Source organism: Felis catus, chromosome B4, assembly GCF_018350175.1.
Source record: "Felis catus isolate Fca126 chromosome B4, F.catus_Fca126_mat1.0, whole genome shotgun sequence".
Classification (NCBI taxonomy): domain Eukaryota; kingdom Metazoa; phylum Chordata; class Mammalia; order Carnivora; family Felidae; genus Felis; species Felis catus.
This window is the reverse complement of record NC_058374.1, coordinates 117,720,011-117,739,268: the sequence shown is the minus strand read 5'-3', so window position 1 is coordinate 117,739,268 and position 19,258 is coordinate 117,720,011. Positions and strand designations below refer to the sequence as shown.

The 19,258-nt window shown below is 38.7% G+C and overlaps 1 protein-coding gene across 17 annotated transcripts in view; it reads right to left on the bottom strand.

The window, feature by feature from the left end:
* CFAP54 (cilia and flagella associated protein 54) overlaps nucleotides 1-19,258 on the bottom strand; it is a 289,781-nt gene that overhangs the window by 113,379 nt on the left and 157,144 nt on the right. For 16 of the 17 annotated variants that reach the window (XM_045062193.1, XM_045062194.1, XM_045062191.1 and 13 more), the window contains 7 exons: nucleotides 18,158-18,266; nucleotides 9,874-10,026; nucleotides 7,914-8,108; nucleotides 5,909-5,996; nucleotides 5,397-5,606; nucleotides 3,124-3,190; nucleotides 1,187-1,369 (listed from right to left, as the gene is read on the bottom strand). In XM_045062193.1, coding sequence (XP_044918128.1) covers nucleotides 1,187-1,369; nucleotides 3,124-3,190; nucleotides 5,397-5,606; nucleotides 5,909-5,996; nucleotides 7,914-8,108; nucleotides 9,874-10,026; nucleotides 18,158-18,266 — 1,005 coding nt within the window. The remainder of the gene's footprint in view (nucleotides 1-1,186; nucleotides 1,370-3,123; nucleotides 3,191-5,396; nucleotides 5,607-5,908; nucleotides 5,997-7,913; nucleotides 8,109-9,873; nucleotides 10,027-18,157; nucleotides 18,267-19,258) is intronic. The other variant, XM_045062197.1, reaches the window with a different exon arrangement.

The window sequence follows — 19,258 nt, the reverse complement described above, 5'->3', positions numbered from 1 at the left end:
ACTTTATTGCTGCCAATTGCTCAATTATTCAGAAAAATGTTCTCAATTTCTTAAGCTTCAGAGAAAAAAAGTCTCATTTCTTTTCCAATGCAGTGATATGTATTATATATGAATATGACTAGGCAGCTAAAGGTTACCCAGGGGATAGAACTATTTTCTAAATCCAGAAATGAATCCCCTTAACAATGAGAGGAGCACCATTTCGTTATCTTTTTCTAATAAACAATTTCTTGCCAAATATGCCAAGTGTTAAAAGCATTTATCAATCTCTTCACTTTAATACGTGGCTTTATAATTTAATAACTCATATCAGGGGGCAATAAATCTTTTCCCTACAAGAAGAGAGAATGAATTCAGAACAAGAGAATAGAAAATATATAGGAAAAAAAGAAAGTAGGTATGAAAACTATGGAAGAAAAGGAAGAATGAGAAAAAGAGAAAGAATAGGAATTCAGAAACAAATATGGTAGGGAAGAGATACAAAAGTAGAGGAAAGAGCATATGAGAAGAAAATAGGAAAAATGAAATAAAGGAGAAAAATATATAATGACCAACAGGTAGAAATACTAATTTATTTTTTAAGTGCAACCAACTTCAAATTTATGATTTACATGGTTACTTATTTCCCCAAAGGAAAAGAGAATTGCATGAGGGTTTTGAATGTCTTAGGATATTAAGAAGTATTTGTCTTTTATTTCACAGCTAGAATCTGTTCAGTTCACAGCTGTTAACCTAGATGTACCCTTAACAGAGAGAAGACAAGAAACACAAAGATCAACTTATCTCAACAAAGAAATACTCGGAGCTTTGGTACTGGTATGACCTGCAATGACTTAATGCAATGAGTTACATGTACACTAGACTGCTCTGTTTGAGACCAGTGAAACATTCTAAATCAATTTCCCCAAATGTCTTAAGAGGGGAAAAAAAGGTAAAATAATAGAATAAAAAGAGCAAAAAAACCCAACAGATGTTGACTTTGTATCCAAAATGAAACGCAAACAATGATGTCAAAGAAGGAATATGAATTAATCTATTTCATTTTGAGCTACAGGTAAACATCCTGAATATAGGGTTAAAGAGTCAAATGACGACTGAGAGACCATCAGCAAAATCTGAATGTCATAAAGTATAAGGCAAAAATACCAGAGTGAATTGAGATTTGTTGATTTTACACATTACTTACTATTAGATTTTGCTTAGCAAAGTGCAGTTCACGTATAACGTAATACAGACTTGCAACTACAGAGCAAATGTCGGCCCTGTATCTGTCCGAGAAGAGCTCGATGCCTGGGAGAAGCTGAGTGATTTCATACTGAGCATAGCAACGTTCCGCTTTGGGGTGTGGAAGTGTGGTTCTAAGCAAACCCTGAAAATGGAAACAGGTGAAATGAAGAGCAATAAATTGCATGTTTAACTCTGAAACAGAAAGATAAGTACGTGGATTACTTCCTAAAGTGCTTAGCATATGCCTAGCAGACTGTATCTTGTAATAAATGGTAGTTATTGTTAATATTATCATCATTATGGGTTCAAATGCTTTTATCATTTAAGATGGGCCTTTTAAATTCCACAGTAGTTGGATACTTATTATTTTCAGAAGAAATTATCATTATATTATCATTTATTGAGGTCAGTTTTGTGTTGGCCACTATTGGTAAATTCTTTATAAACACTACCTCATTTACTCCTCATTTACCTTACCCCTACAAGGAAAGATTGTTACCTCACACACGATATAATGGAGGCTTAAACAATTAACTTATTTGAGCTCGCACAGCTAATGGCGGCAGAAAGAAGATTAAGTCACACTTATTTAAATCAAAATAAATATGTTCTTTCCGCTATACCAGTCTACAAGTAGAGGAGATAAAAAGTTATTTCAGAAGTCTAAATTAGGCAGCAGTAATTCTGAACTTTTAACTGAATTAAGCAAAAAGATGAATTGTCTAATTTCACCAGTATGTCTTGGGTAATTTATATGGCCAACATTGTATTTGATGCTGGGACACAAATTTGAATTTTACAGTTAGGAGTGCTTCTTATGTTAAGTAATTAACATTAAATGATGACAAATGCATTATGAAATTATTTTAATGTATATATCAGAAAAGAATTTTAACCAGATTGTTCATTACCTTTATCAGGTACCTACTCTAAAATACTACACAGTTGTTTAAGTTTTTAATTTTACAAATATACTTTAAAATCATAAAGAAATTAACAGGTGTTTAAAATAAATGCCACCAGCTTTCATTTTAGGTATAGTATTACTGAAAAAGTATGTCCATAGTAAGCAAAAATTTAATTTTTCCAATTGCTTATTTTCTAAAACATGAACAGCACTCTCTTCAAGAACAAGCAGTATATAAGGAGTCGGTATCAGATTATCATTCCCTTTGCACACCTGCCTCTTCCACCTCCTGTCTTTAAAGCACAAGCAAGAGGTGCATGGAACATAAGAAAAGTGAAAAGCCTGGCCTTATATTCAGAGAAGGCTTTCCAGAGATCTCATCTACCCAGATTGCATAAACTATCAGACTCGTCTGATACACAGAACAAGGGTGTCCACCCTTCAAAGTAAACAGAACCTTTAGTAGATTGCAAAGGCCCCTGGCTATATCCCTGCATCTCAAAATGTCTTGTATTTCAGATAAAAGTTCCTTTCTTCTTCAGTGAAGTCAAACCAAAATTCTAAGAGCTGCCAACACTATAGTTCTGTAGTCTTCAACTTATTTCTTGCTTTCATTATATGGTATACTTCACATCATGCAATAGAGGAAAACTTTAGTTAGAGATGAGGTAACCTAAGGCAACCATTTGGAGTCAAACAGACAGGCTTCGCAGCTCACCAGCAACACAGTCTTACTAATGATGAGAGACTCAGTTTCCCTATCTGCAAAACTCCTTCCGGAGTCTAAAGGAGAAAGAGACCCTGCTGAATATTCAAGGTGAAAATGCCGCAGGGGTTCAGCCAGTGAAGGAAAGACGGGCTTATGCTATTTCATCAAGGTCCCGTGCGATTTTCCTACCTATGAGTTTTATGAATATGATAAACCACTGCACTTTTTTTTTTCCTGACTGAACAGCCATTACTGTAGAAAGCTATACATAAAGTGTTACCTGAAAGAGTAATGCAGACAAAATGCAACAGTTGGTTCTCTCGTCAACCTCTGAGATCTTAATAAATCTAAATAACAAAAAGAAATGGGTTCATAGACAATTTTCCAATAATAGTTTTATATAAATACATCTCTAATACTCACAGATTTTCTAAAATTAAAATAGTCTTTGTGATTCTATGCTTTCATAGAGTGCTATGCTTTCATATAAGATCTAGAATACAGAAATTTATATATATATATACACACACACACACACACACACACACACACATATATATATATATAAAATGAAATATCACCAATAATCTTACCACCTAAACATGATTGCTGGTAACATTTTGGCTAATTATCTTCTGGAATTTTTTCTTTATATATAAATTGTTAAATTTTCTCTGTAGATCAAAATACCGTGCATGTTTTCACCCACCATACTCTACAGGAAAGCTAAAAATGTGATTGGAGAGGTGAAAGAAACCTGTACCTCTACTGCTTCCATACTTTTAAAATTTCTCACATTATTCAAGTATTTAAAATATTTGTCAGTGCTAAGTGTAAGACACTGTGATGACTTTCACATGTTATGTGTTATATGTTATGTGTGGCAGGCTGAATAATACTCCCCACTCCCTGCCAAAGAGATCCATGCCTTAATCCCCCAAATCTACGAATATGTTGCTTTCATGGCAGAAATAAGTCAATCAGAGAATGACAAATATCGTATGATTTCACTCATATATGGAATTTAAGAAACAAAACAGATAAACATATGGGAAGCAAGGGGGAAAAGATAAGAGGGACCACAAAAGACTCTTAACAATAAAGAACAAACTGAGGGTTTCTGGAGGGAAGTGGGTGGGAGATGGGCTAGAATGGGTGATGGATATTAAAAAGGGCACTTGTGATGAGCACTGGGTGTTATATGTAAGTGATGAATCACTGAATTCTACTTCTGAAACCAATATTTCACTGTATATTAGCTAATTAAAATTTAAATTAAAAGAAAGTAATAAAATTGACCTTATATTGGCCCTAAATAAAAAAGACTACAGAGGTGATTAAAATTAAGTTTGGGCTCAGTGTAATCACAATGGTCCTTACAAGAGAAAGGCAGTGGAATCAGAGTCATAGAAGAAGAGACGAACACAAAAACAGAGGTCAGAGAGAAAGAGGGAGGGAGAAAGAGGAAGATAATAGGCTGCTGATCCTGAAGAAAGAAGATGGAGCTGTGAGCTGAGGAGGGCAGAAGGCCTGCAGAAGCTGGAAAAGACCAGGAAGCAGATTCTTCCCTAGAGCCTTCAAGAGAATAGCACAGCCCTACCAATACACTGGTTTTAGGACTTCTGACCTCCACAACTGTAAAATAATAAATCTGTGTTGTCTTAAGCCATTAATTTTGTGATAATTTGTTACAGAATTAGGAAACTAATACAGTATGTGTTATGAGCTAAATTGTGTGTCCCCCTCCCAAATTCATATTTTGGAGTCCTAACCCCCAATAACCTCAGAATGTGACTGTCCTTGGAGATAGGGCCTTTAAAGGGGGTAAGTAGGTTATGATGAGGTCATTAAGGCGGGCCCTAATCCAGCATGACTGATGTCCTTGTAAGAAGAGGAGATTAGGATACAGACATGCATAGAGGGAGGGTGATGTAAGGACACCGTGAGAAGACCACCAGCTACAAGCAGGGAGAGAGGCCTCAGAAGAAGCCAACCCTGCCAACATCCTAACCTAAGAATCCAAGCCTCCAAAACTATGAGACAATAACTTCCCCACAAACTGGTCCTTCATTATGGCAACACTAGCAAACTAATATGGTGTGTCACGTAATTCTTGCCACCAGTTTGTAGATGAGAACACTGAGGCTCTGAGAGAATGAGGAGCCAGCCAAGGACCCCAGATTTAGGAGGGGGCTCTCGAATTAGGCCCAAGTCGGCCTGCCTCCACACTGTTAGTCTTGGTCCCATACCAACTGATCACTTGCTCAGTCATTTGTTCCACAAGTAGTTATTAAATGGCAACTCCATGCCAGACACTCAGGAGACCCTGGTGAACAAGCAAAGATCTGTGTCCATGTGATGCCCACACTGTGGGGGAGGGGGTTATAGGAAGAAGAGATGGCCATAGATAATACACATCACAAATAGGGAAAGTGTAAAACTTTGTATGGTATGGACATAGCTGTCCACGTATCCCATGCGTCTGAGGCATGGTGCTCTACATGGACAGGTAGGCACCCCACCAAAGGAAGATCGCCCCATTGTGACACTCACTGAGCTATCTTTGCTGATATAACCGCTCCTTGCAAACATCCCCAAATGCCAACATTTGACAGAAATTCCTCACTATAATCTTTGGAACCTGGAGGTAAATAGCTATTGGTAGCATTGGTGAGCGAGCTACCAAACTCTTTCCATGTATGCAGCACATCTTGTTTTCTGAATATGTCATCAAGAGCTTGGCACCAACATTTAAAAGCAGCCCTAGAAGAGAAACAGAGCATCAAGCAATATGTTTTCTGAGATCTATGTCATTAAATCTAGCTTCCAAAAGAGAAAGCAAATGCACTGAAGAAGCATTTTAATTAAAATGTTAGAGAATGAATCTATACCATTTATGCTCATAACTTTTTCTCTCAGGTAGCATTTGAAGAATAAAATGTAGCAATGGGATATAATCAAAGAACTAAAATTCATGAAAAACAGTATTTTTTCACAATAATTATAAATGTTTTCAAACAAACAACCAAAGTTTTCCCTTGTTCTACTGGCTCCCAGAAATTTACCTTTTCTTTTCAGCAAAGATGAGAAGGCTTCCCAGTTCATGCAATGCCTGAACTTTAAGACTTCTTTTATTGCAGGCTTGGAGAACATCTGTATTTTTAATCAAGCAAAAGAACAAATGTCAGGTCCTAGGAAATATCTTCCTTACAGTCTCAAGAATATTCTAAGCTGCATCATTCCTTAACTGTGCAGATAAGCAAACTGCAAACTAATACTGCCTTCACATGTCTTGTGATCCATATACTGAAAGAGAGCAAATGATATTCTATTTACATAGTGGAGTGAGAGACTGGATCTAAGAGATAGGAAACATGGAGAAGGTAGAATAAGAGTCAGGCAGGTGGAAATGGTGGAAAAGAGAAATTCAGAAGAGGCGTGCAAGAGAGAAAGGGCGGGGTGTATATGGAAATGATGTGGGTGGCTGGACTATGGTTGTCTTGGGAGTGTGAAGAAGGAGATAGTGGTAGGGTTATATGGAGGCGTCTAGATGCCTGGTGGAAAAATGTGGATGTTATTCCATAGCAGATGGGAAGCCTTGAAGGGTTTGTTTTTAAGGAGGGATGTGACAAGATCACAGCATATCAGATTTTTCCCTTTACCCAAGTGCAAAAAAAAGCACATCTTTAATAGCATCTGAATTTGGACAGGGTGGGGGAGTGGTTTCTGATAAATGCATAAATCTCCAATGAAATTCAGAGATGTCTAGCAAAAACAAAACAAAACAAAACAAAACCCAACCAACGTGGCAGTGGTTTTTAATGAAGGCAGTGCTGTCTCCTACAGGGTGTTTTAGAAATCTGAGGAAGGTCGTTGGTTGTCACAATGGGACATCTCCCGGCATTTCATAGGTGAAGAACAGAGACACTGGATTGCCTGTAATGCACAGAAGTTTTCCCCCACAATTAAGAAAAAAGGTGAGAAACCTATATATAAATTGTCTGAGTCTAACCTCTAACTGCATTTTACACATAAATAGGTCATTTTTGTATGTTTTCAGAATGCTCTGAATTTCCCAGAAATGCAACCACTCACTGTAGTGCTTTGTTTTACCTACATTTATTTGCCATTTTAGAAAACCACTGTCACCAAAATTAACAGTGCCGACAGTACTTGCATCACCAATACAATAAACTGATATCAGTCTGCATTTGTAGCTATAACATTCATGGCGATTCAAGAACACAGGATATGAACACCTGATTGCTTCATTATACTTTCTAGTGCCTGAGCACCTAAGTGCCACAAATAGATTCTTTTATTATAAAATAGCATTGTGTACCCTTTATTTTATATTTAGAGCTTCATAGTCATTGTTTTAAATAACATGTGTAGAAAGATTATATTAAATATACATTTCATTCCAGGGAGTAAAGGGGGAATTACTAAATGTCTGTTATAAAAAGGGGAGGGAGGGACGTTGGGTCTACAAGATGCACTGGGTATATACTGATGAATTTGTAGCAAAGCCAAACCAAGCAGAAAGACAAAGAAAGTGTGATCAGCTAGGGCAGAGCAACAAAACACAACAGTGGTCACATTCCAAAAAGCGGTTCGCAGATTCAGTCAAAGGAGGATCAGCAGAAGAGTGACCTTGCATCTCACCATGGTGACAGCCAGGGGGGGAAAGTGAGGAAGGGGAGGAGCTGGAAGACACTGCTCCATCACTGCCTACAAGATTCTATATTCAAGCTCTCTCATCTGACTTTAAAAAAATTTTTTTAATGTTTATTTATTTTTGAGAGACAGAGAAAGACATAGCATGAGCAAGGGAGGGCAGAGAGAGAGAGGCAGACACAGAATCCAAAGCAGGCTCCAGGCTCTGAGCGGTCAGCACAGAGCCTGTCGCAGGGCTTGGAATCTCGAGCTATGAGATCATGACCTGAGCCAAAGTCGGAAGCCTAACCAACTGAGCCACCCAGGTGCCCCTCTCTTATCTGACTTCTAAAGGTAGCATTTCACGCCCAGATGCAATCTCAACATTAATGCAGAAGATCACACTAATCTTACCAATAGTTTCATAATAAGAGGAAATTACGAGTCCGAGTTGTGAATAGGGAAGTTTACTTTTTTCCACTGAACTGAAAACTCTAAAGTGTTCCTGAGAGAGGTCAGGGGGTGTTGGCATATGCATCTCTTCTGTCCCCAGGCAAAACTCCACCTTTCCAGTGGTAAATTTCTCATTGTTTATTCCTCCTTTATCTCCTAAAGTCATGGGAAAAAAAAAACATTTTTAAAGAAATTCAAAAAGGAGAAAGAAGGGAAAGTGATGAGGAGGGGAAAGGTAGAGGAAATGGACAGGGAAAGAAAAGGAAAAATTCTGCATATATGTGAGACTTCTTTGCAGTTTGAGGGACATCGTTTCCTTAAATTTAGCATCTAGTATCATTTCTGAGGAGCCCAGGTATGTGTGGACAGGCTCTCTGCTCATGTTATTTCGTAAAGAACACTATGGAGGGGCAGTGTGCCAGAAAGTGATGTTGAGATAATGCTTTGCTTCTCGTGGGGATTGGTGGAAGTTACACGCTTTGGGTTTGCCTTTTTTTTAAGGGCTTCTGACAGTAAGATGTTAGTTTGCCTCTGGGGTAGAGACCTCTGGGATAGAAGGAACACATAGTTAGTTCTGACCTAAGGGGGGAAAATGGAAAAGAATCAGTCTCTTTATAAGATCAGAGAACACACAGGAAAAAAAGGAAAACTATTCTAGGGGAAGTAGTCGAAAGCTGCAGAGAAAGAGAAGCCGATGTGAAGTTTGAAGTCTGCAGCCCGAGGACTGGGATAAACTGCTGAGAATTAATAGCAGGTGAGGTTCAGGGTGAACAGGTCTAATCCACTCTTAGGAATTGTATTTGCTTGTTTTTATTCATGCCCTTAGCCATTATTAATATATGCCATAATTGAAAGAAATTGAGACATGATATGGAGAGCTGATTTAATATGAGTCTATAGACAATACAACCAAAACCTGTGGGTACGTGCTATGGCAAGTGCTTTTGGGGGGGGGGGGGGAAGTGGGGGCAACAACAAAAAATACATACACACATATATACACACATAAGTAAAACTTCTGTCAGTGATTGTAAAGAAAATAAAATTGGTCAAATTTCTGAAAGATCAGTTCAGTAAATATTAGCATGTTAGGTATACATTTAAATCTACTTTTAATAACTTTAAAATATAGTTATTTTAAGATTATTAATTTAAGTTTATTCTTGAAGTTTATTTTTATTATTCCAATAAATTTAAACAGCAAGGATTGTAAACACATATTAGTATTTTTAACACATTTTTAATAACCCAAACATACATAAGTCAAGATTTTTCCCCACCTAAATTTGAGTACATTCTTCCCCTCTGGAGTTACCAATTAACCACTCAAAGCCCTGCTTTGATTGGGCTCACAAATCAATACATGTTGAGGAGGCAGGAAACAAATAAATGTGATGTGACCAATGAGAGTGAATATCTTGTTTTGAGCTAAAAGAAATCTCTAAGATCAAAATCTATGGTATTAATAAGAAACCTTATTGATGCTTATGCTAAAATGCATCTATTTCCTTGACACTGACAAAGTAGGGTTTTGGTAGAGTTCTAGTTAATTCAGTATGAATCAATTCATCTACTTACGAAAAAAATTTTTTAAATGACTGTAGCACCATACTTGCAAAGAGAAGGGTAAGAACATAGATGTACAGAATCAAAAAATTAACGAATACTTTTCCTGCATCTATTCAAAGGAGTATGCCAGTTTCACAGAAAGCATGAAAACAGATGAGTGAAACAGTCTTTGGTTAGGAATAAACTGTGAGGGAGAAGATGTGATCCACTAGACAAGAGGAAGAAAGTGAGGGGCAGCAGGGAGTGGGCATGTAAGTGGGGGAAAGGAGGGGTCTATGGCAGAATCTGGTAGAGCCACAGGGTCGTGTTCTCCCTTCAATAAAAAGCAAGGGGTATAGAGCAAGGATTTTACCTTGTGTCTGTGCAAGGAATAACGAAAGCAATTTTCTGCTGTGTCGGATTGATCTGCTATCATATTTGGATTTTTCCAAAGTCTGTCTAAAACATCGCAAAGTGTCTGTCACGTCCACGGGCACACAGATGAGCTCTTTGGCGTGGCTATATTCTGAAAGGAAAGAGAAGAATACCGGGGGATGAAATGCTGCAGCAAGCCAACTAGTAGCAAAAGACTTTCTAATTCAGAGAATATCTTGGTCCCAAACTAAAGCTGCTAAATTCAAAGCCCCCAGGTCTGCAGCAGGTGTTTCAACGTTCAGATCAAATTTTTGTGGTATATTTGAAAGTTCTTTAAAAAAAGAAAAAAAAAACTTAGAAAACTTTTGATTCCTATGAAATGCAAATAACTTTAGATCTTGCCAATTTTCCTTATGAAGCCTCCTACTTTTTCTTTTGCTGATCATAAAAGATGAAATAATCTACTCCTTTTCAGCAGCCTCTTCAAAGCAGAGGTGCCTTGGGAAAGAGACGAAAGGAGGAAACAAAGAAGCTTGGATGGGTAAGTGCTCTCTTAAGAGAAGGGAAAGACAGGTTTCTAATATTGGAGGGTGCAGAGGAAAGGAAGATGAGGCCATAAAAGGGAGTGGAACTAAAAACAGCACTGAAAAATGGCCACAAAGAGCGGAGAGTTGCCACGAGGTCCCCGGAGAAGAAGTGACGGTGTCAGGAACCAGGCTGCAGATTTTCAGCCATACACTGTGAAACGGGCACACAGGAAAGAAGGAATCCACGCTTCTGATAAAACAACAAAGGAATTTAGTTCTTCAACAAGTTGAACAGGTGAATGGCCCCTGTAAAATCTGAGGACTTGATAGTACAGCAACTTGCAAGGCAATGGGGCCACAGGAGGCTAAGAGGTATTACCTTTGCCCTTGAGAGTTCACAGTTTAGCTGAAGAGATGAAGCATGCTGACGCCGGAGTATTAGACTCATATTTACAGGGAGTTCTTGGTTATGTGCCAAAACGAGGGAAAGAGAAGAGAGATCAGCATAGGGAGGAGAGGATGTGCAAGAAAGACTTCATGCAAGAGAAGATACGTCAGTTGTGTCTTAAAGGAGAGCAAAGATTTGATTAGGAAGAAGGAGGCAAGGGGGTTGAGGTAGTTAGAATAAGAATAGCTGAGGTCGACTGAGCATTTACTTATACTATACCAGGAACTATTCTATATAATTTACTCTGATAGATTCATCAAATCCTAAAAACAACCCTAAAAGGTACATACCATGATATCCTTATTTTACAGAGGAGGGAAATAAGGCACAGAAAGTCCGGTGGTTTCTCCTGGGTCACAGAACTGGTCTGTGCAAGGATAGGTATGGAAGCAGGAGTCAGGATGGCAAGTCAGGGTGCGGTGAGATGACATGGCCAGTCCTGCTGAACAAGGAGGGGTTTTCTGGAGTCCTGAAGCCCTCCCTCTGTAAGTCGCCTTCATCCTTTCTAATAAGGAGCACAGGAAGGGTCTTGAGCAGGACAGACAAAAAGAGACTGGTATTTTAGGAAGAGTTAGCAGATTGTAATAGAAAGAGGAGGGTGGCAGCCTGCCCGGTGCCTGCTGCTAATAAACCAAAGCCACCAGGCTGTGGAATATCACCTCCCGGGGCCTGGCCTGTTGCTGCCACCATTCCAGTGCCAGCCTGGCCTTCCTAAGGGTGGACATTTTTCAATAAAAATACCTACAGTACTGTAAGAAGAAGGAGAAGGAGGAGAAGGAGAAGGAGAAGGGGAAGGAGAAGGGGAAGGAGAAGGAGAAGGAGAAGGAGAAGAAAGATTAAGGTTGGTAGCTGAGGGACTGAAGCTACACCACAGATATTGTGATTTGAATTCAACTAAGATGGTAGCAATGGAAATGAGGGAGGGACACAGGGAACATTCCAATGTTAGAAGTGACAGAAGAGTGGTCAATTGGCTATGTGGCAAAGAAAAAAGTTAGGAATTACCTCTTCCCTGTCCTTTCCAGGTCAATGACCTTGCTTCCTGCCTCACTGGAAAAAAATTAAAGCAATACAAAGGGATTTTCTGCAAACCTCTACCAGTGGTTCACGTTGGTCGAGAACATTCTTCCCTCAGATATCCCCATGGCTTGCATCCTCAGCTCCTTAAGGTTATTGCTTAACTGTTAATTTCTCAGGAGGCCTTCCTTGATCACCCTATTCAAATTGGTGATCCCAATCTCCACATTTCTTTTTTCTCCACTGCATTCATCATCTACTGATGTGTTTTGTTTGTTTATTGATTGTCTCCTGCCACGAGAATGCAAGTTCCATGAGGGCAGAGATTTTTGTCCATTTTGTCTGCTGTTATCAAGCCAGACCTCTAACAGTGCTGTTGTGTGATATGTGCTTGATAAATATTTTCAAAGCTAAATGGCTGGTATTAACTTTATTAATAATCACTTATATGGATCTTAATCTCAGTTGATTCTCATAACACCTTACAAATTAGTAGAGATAGCTATTACTCACACTTTACAAAGGAGGAAAAGTAAACTTGAGGGCATCAACTTGTTTTAAGCCCTTAGAAGACATGAGAGACAACCACGCTTCAAATCCAGTGCCTCTTCCAGATAGTTTGCCAGAGGGCATCACATCTTGTGTAACTGGCAATGACTCAGATTTGAGGGCTGCTAATTTGACTACAGAAACCTTTGAGACTAGAACATAAATAAGCCTAAGAAAAGAAGCCTGGGGTCCTCGTGAGCCCAGGGAGGTCCTGATGGAAACAGTAGCACAGTTACGTTCTATGGTCATAGAGACATCTTTCAATATACAACAAAGTAGATGGAAATGTCTAGAAATCCCGGAGGTTCTGGTCAAACCCAGCACATGGCCACCTTGAGAGAACCCTTGTCCCCCCAGGAAGTTCACTCTTCTTACCTACCACACATTGAAGAGAATCTAACACTTAGGTGACAGAAGATCTTATTAACTCCCCAGGAGCTCTCTTCTACCCTACCAATTTCACCCTCTTGTCCACTTTGTCCTGCGCCCACCATTTTTTTTCTCTCAGTTCCCCATTCCTCTACCCACGCACAGTCCTGCATGATCCAGACAAGGCATGCCTCCGACCCCTACTCTTACACATAACGCCCTAAAGATTGTAAGGTTCCTGTTCTGTGTTTTTCCTACAAGAATTCATGAGCTTGGCTTTTATCTTTTTCTCCTTAAAGACTGAAAGGGGAAGAGCTTCCTTCCAGGAAAGAAGTTAAGAAAGCAAAGGAAAAGGTGGAAGCTGGAAGCTTTCATGTAATATTATTTTAAGACAGTTATCTCCTCTAGGCCTTACTTTTCAATCTCTGTTAAAATTGGGATGATAATATTTACCTCTGAGTATTACTGTTTTAACCTGTGTCAAGTGTCTAGCATAGTGCCTGGCAGGGAGTAAGCATTCAATAGACGGCAGCTACATATTGTCTTAGTCATATATTTTTAAAATATATATTGAGCACTTACCAGTAGTAGGCACTCTGCCAGTCATGGAAGAGATACAAGTGAACAAAACAAACACATGCCTTGCTCTCATGGAGATTTCATTCTGGAATGAAAATTCGCAAAGGCATCTGCTATCTGGGACAATCAGAAGGACAGGAGGAACAGGAGATGTTTGCAATCTTTAAAATGTGAGGCCTCAATAAAATCATCCTTCCACTTTTTATCAAATATCTGCTTATAAATCATTCCTCCTTGTTTTTTTTTCCTAAACTACATTTCAGTTTGTTGTTTTTTTTTTTTCTTTTTTTCGAGCCCTAGGAGACCTTTTGTCCTGTGCTCTAACTAGGATTCTGCTGGTGTTTCTGTGCTATCAACATGCGATAACTAGTGAAAGCAGTAAGACACATCATTAGCTTCGGAGGCTTGTCCATACTTCCCTGTCTCAAGTGGGAGTTCCTCTCTGAAGACTTCCATGAATAACTCAAGAAACTATTTCAAAGGCACTAATAACCTCAACAGTTTGAAATAGGTTAGAAGAAAAAGAAGGAGAATGAGAGGAGGAGGGTGAGAAAGAGGAGGAGGGTGGGTAAGAAGGAGAAGGAGGAGAAAAGGAAGAAGAGGAGAGGAAGAGGACGGAGGAAAAAAAAAAAAAGAATTGCTGTGTCTCTTATTGTACTGATGTACTCATTAAAACTGAAGCACCAATGACTCCTGAGAGATAGGTTCACCAAGGAAGAACCCCTGGGAGTGATATAAGATTAAGCTGCTTTCTACACATATGATCTTATCAGTCCAAATGCCCAGAGGCTGTAATAAAACACACCTGCCAAAGGGTTGAAAGTTCCAACATACCTGAAGACTGAAGAACCCTATCAGAGATAACTTAAATACCAATAAGGTCAAAACTCAAGAAGCAGATCCTGGACAGAATGCAAAAACAGCTACAATAAAAGGCATATTCACAGAGTCATCTCCCCTGTGAAGCTTAACAAGCAGGCAAGTTACTCATCCATACAAAAAATAATCTATAAAGTGAGGTTTTCTCACTTCTTTACATCCTACAGAGACTATACCAAATTACATATGCATTATTAAATAGTTAGAGGGAGAATAGAATGCTGTTAAATAATGAGAACACCAAATGTTTGTAGGCACTGGAGCATTACAATATCTGTTCTGAAGAATTAAATGTATCAGGCATTACCACCCAATGCTGTTATGCCAAAAGAAAATCTATGATGTTCTAAAGCAGCAATCTGGTGTGGAAACCATCAAGAGTATACTTGGTCTTTCAAAAGTATTGCAAACATGTTATGAGGACATACATAAGACCCATCATGCTTATAAACGTGTTAAAATGATCTAAGTTCAGTAAACTGAAAAAAAAATCACCATCCTAAAAATTGGTCAAATAAGCCCAAAAGTGTGGGCCAAAATATGCTCCTAGTCACAAAGGTCCTAGAGTGTTATAAAGAGCTATAAGTCTGATGTCAAGATTTTAATGATAATGAGCCAATGAAAAACTTATAATTAGTATGCAGGATCATCTAAAAACTACCATACTACTACAATAAGTCAGGATAAAGTATCGTCTCCCCATGACCACTGATACATGGCAAAAATTTTTTTAGTGCTATCAGTTTAGAGGAGAGACTAATCTGAGAGGAGACAAAGGGTGAACAGGCCAGGTAGTTTAGTGGAACGCGTATGGGCTGAGCAATTAGACAGACTAAGGTTTGAATCATAGTTCCTAACTTACTAGTAACATTTAACTTTCTCATCTGTAATGTAAGCATAATAATACCTATCTCTTAAGATTACAAAAACTTAAAAAGCTAATGGTTATAATGTGCTAAATATAGTGCCTGGCCCAATTCATTATTACTGCCATTATAATATTTTTTAGATTATATTCCTGCTGTAGTCATTGCTCAAATGGACTATACCTCCACCACCACTGAGAATTAACCCAAATAATCATGGTAGCCTGACTTTACCTTCCTTCCTTTCTGTTCCACTACCCACCATCTTCCCTTTCCAAATGTAAGTTTAACAACAAGTAGGCAAAGTGCTTTTCTGACATATTGAATCCATCATCAATAAGACCTACTGGCCACACAGGTCTAGAATTTTGTTAGGCATGTTTTTCTTAGCCCTTAGGTGCTAATCATCATTTTCAATAATAAGCATTTTTGACACATTTCCTCACATTTGTTGCCCATTCTTTTCAGGATGGAAGGGATAATATAAATCACATTTTGAGTTATAGATCCCAAATTGAGGGATCTCCAGAGGTTTGACAGGTATGATCAAGAAAAGAAGAACATAGGGGCGCCTGGGTGGCTCAGTCAGTTGAGTATCCGACTTCGGCTTGGGTCATGATCTCACAGCTCGTGGGTTCAAGCCCCACGTCAGGCTCTGTGCTGACAGCTCAGAGCCTGGAGCCTACTTCAGATTCTGTCTCTCTGTCTCTCTCTCTCTGTCTCTCTCTCTCTGTCTTTCTCTCTCTCTGCCCCTCCCCTGCTGGGACTCACTCTGTCTCTTTCTCTCTCTCAAATAAAAATAAACATTAAGAAAAAAAAAAAAGAAAAGAAGAACATATACTCAGGACAAATCACAACCTGATTAGAACTCCATTATTTAATGAGTATGAGAGGATAATTTGATTTATCATTAGAAGTAAAACCCACAAGTTTGTGGTTACCAATTCACTCAACTAGAGCCTCCACACTGCTCTGAAGCCCTTCTGTCTTCCTTTTATTTCCCTCAGGGTCCAGGCCACTCTTTCACATTCCTCCTGAAATCTCACACCCTAGCAACCTTGGCTATGCCCTCAACCCCTTGCTTTATTAAGAAAATCTTCAGAACCCAATGAGAACACCTTCAACTTCTGCCCTTACCACCTATAAACATTCCTGTGTTTGGGCCCATTCTCTCCTTCCATTCTGCCCATCCTCTCAGTATGGCTCCTCTAGAGGGTAAATTAGCGTTATCCCTCCTGCCTTGGAAACAATCATGGAAGCTTGTGTCAAGATGGAGATTCTATCAACCTATGATGAGAAGCAGCTCAGTGCTCCACCCCACTGAACACAGTGGCATGAGCAATACAATGGACTTTCCCTTGTGGGAAAGCAATAAGATTTGGGGATTGTTTATTACTACTGTATAGCATGGCCTGTTCTGGATGACTCAACTTCCAAAGTGAAGCCATCTTCAGGTCTATACTCCACATAACTCTCCCTGAGTGACCTCATACAAGCCCCTGATTCCAACCGCCACCACTATATTGATGATTAAAATACAAATCTGCTGAGGGCCTGACCAGTCTATCTAAGCATATACTAGATAGTTCTACTCAGTTATCATCCTGGCACCTCAAACTCAGTAATTTCAAAGTAGCTTTCTCTCACCTGCTCTTCCCTTCACTTTCCCTGTAGTGTGAAGACATGATATCTATCTAGCCACCCAAGCCAGAAACCAAGGCATCTTGGACCCCTCCCTTCTACGGCTAACCAGTAGAGAAACAGTCCTGTGGACTTCTTCAGCCTTTCTCCCATATCTGTCTACTCCAAGACTTCATTACGCCTTTTACACAAGTTAGGCGTACCCACTCCTCTGCTTCCATGTGGCATGCTTTCAATTGATTCCCCACACTGCTGCCTGAGGTTCTGTCAAAAGCACAAAAATGATCACTTATTTCCTTCTTTAAATCCTTTTAACTAGCCCCACTCAGCTCTCCAGGTAAATCTGAATCTCTTTATCCTGCCTTCTAAGACCCTCCTGCCAACCTCCCTAACCTCAGTTTTTGCCTTTTCCTTTTTACGTTAGCTCCACTAAACTACATGCACAGCGATGCTGTTTACTGTTGCTTACAGCAGAAGCAGCAGGGGTAGTCATAATATGACAGATCTTATCACCTGATACTATAATCTCTGGCTTATTTATCAGTCTCTTTCAATGGGTTGTAAATTCCAGTGTAATAAATCTTTAGCCTCACTCAATCTTTAGTCTCTTTGTAATCTCAGGACCTAGTACAGCACATACCACACAGTAGACACTCAGTAAATGTTTGCTGAATGACTGAATGGCCACCTAACTGATGCACTAAATGAATGAATGATTTTATACATACAGATATACATACATAAAATCAATAGATAAATGAAAGAATCCTAACATGTCAAAGGGAAGATTTGCATTCCTTTCCTATACCAGAAACAGAGACACATGAAAAGTGCAATTGTGAGAAGGCATTATCTCCATATTCATCTTTTTTCTATTGCCTCTCCTACAGGCTGCACTGACCAAATATTCCAAGGGGGCTTCTCAGCTAAGAGCAAAGGAGCCATGATGTCCCCTCATCTTCTCCTGTGCTCTAGCGAAAAGACTTACAACTTGACCAGGATATAGCCAACAGAACAATCTATATTGATTATGGGAGGTATTACGGAAGTCAAGGCACAGCTTGAAAGAAAATAGTAAAAGGTCAATTTGAGAAGTTCCCGAGTGAGATAAAAACAGGGGAAATGTGCAAAACAATTTTTTCCATGCTTATTTTTCAAATAATTTTCCTTTCCCCTTCTCTCCTTTCCCTTCTTCAACTTACAGATTAAACTAATCAAAACATGTTTTAATTCCCCTTATATGACATTTATAACAACAGAAGATGGTAAATATCAAATGGGTTATTTTCAGTCCAATAAACCTGTGAAAGAGAATTGGAAAACATTTTAATTATGGAGGATCTGACATGCAGAACACAACAGCAAACCTTGCTTTAAAAAAAAGCTTCAAGCTAAAATCGTTCCAACCTGAATAGATAAGCTTTTTACAGAAATCTGTGCAGCTTCCTGTATCTTTCTCTTCACTTGTTGGAGGATTAATCTTGAGCTGCTTCCCAATGAAATTTCGGCAGGTTATCTTAAAAAAGGAAAACAAATATTACTTAGACAGGTATCTATAGCTAAAAAGTTAGCTTACTTATTTTTCAGTTGTCAAAAAAAAAAAGTACAAAAGGATGCTACAAATAAAAACTAGCAGAGGAGCATTTGATCATGAGAACCTTCAGGGAAAAAAGCTGCTACATACCGCTTTATATTTCTTTTGTACAGCACAGCTGGAAGAGCTTTAGGCAAATTATGTAGAGAAATTAAAATACGATTTTCTGATATTCTATAAATCCACAAGTCTAAATATATCTTCCATTATGCAAGTTAGAACATATCTAAAATATAGGCTGCTTTTCCAGTGGCTGAGTTTTTCACCCTACCCATAATTAATGCAATTTAAACTTCCCTGGTGAAGTTTTTCAGAACTAACTTCCTCTGTAATATTTTAAAAATTTATTTTCTAACAGATACTTAAGTCCTAAAATTGTAAAATATCTGAAATCAGAAAAACTTTAGACAAAAAGAAATTCTTTTAAAAGGCCTAAGAACCTCTTCTCCCTGTTTCTCTATTCCTACTCCTTGAACTAACCTATTTCTCAAAATACAGACCTCCTTGAATCTCAGTCTGATGTAGATGCTGTAGGTGTGTGTACATCTCAGTCTGATGTAGATTGTCCCTTGTAGGTGTGTGTACAATGAGACATAAACAGTCTAATAAAATGCAAATTCCTTCCCATGGCCTATTAAGGCCCTATTTGACCTAGTCCTTCCTCTGTCCCAGCTTCATTAAATAAATATTATGTGTCAGTCACTACTCTAAGCTCAAGGATAATACAGTGAACAAAGTAAACCAAAGTTCCTACTTTATAGAACTTGTTCTAGAGGAAGTAGAAATCCAATAAACAAAACAGAGAAGTACATTGTAGAGTATATTGAAGAGTTATAAACACTGTAGACAGAAATAGAGCAAACAGGTACATAAATTTATACCGGATAAATTTATCTCATACAGAATATCTCATA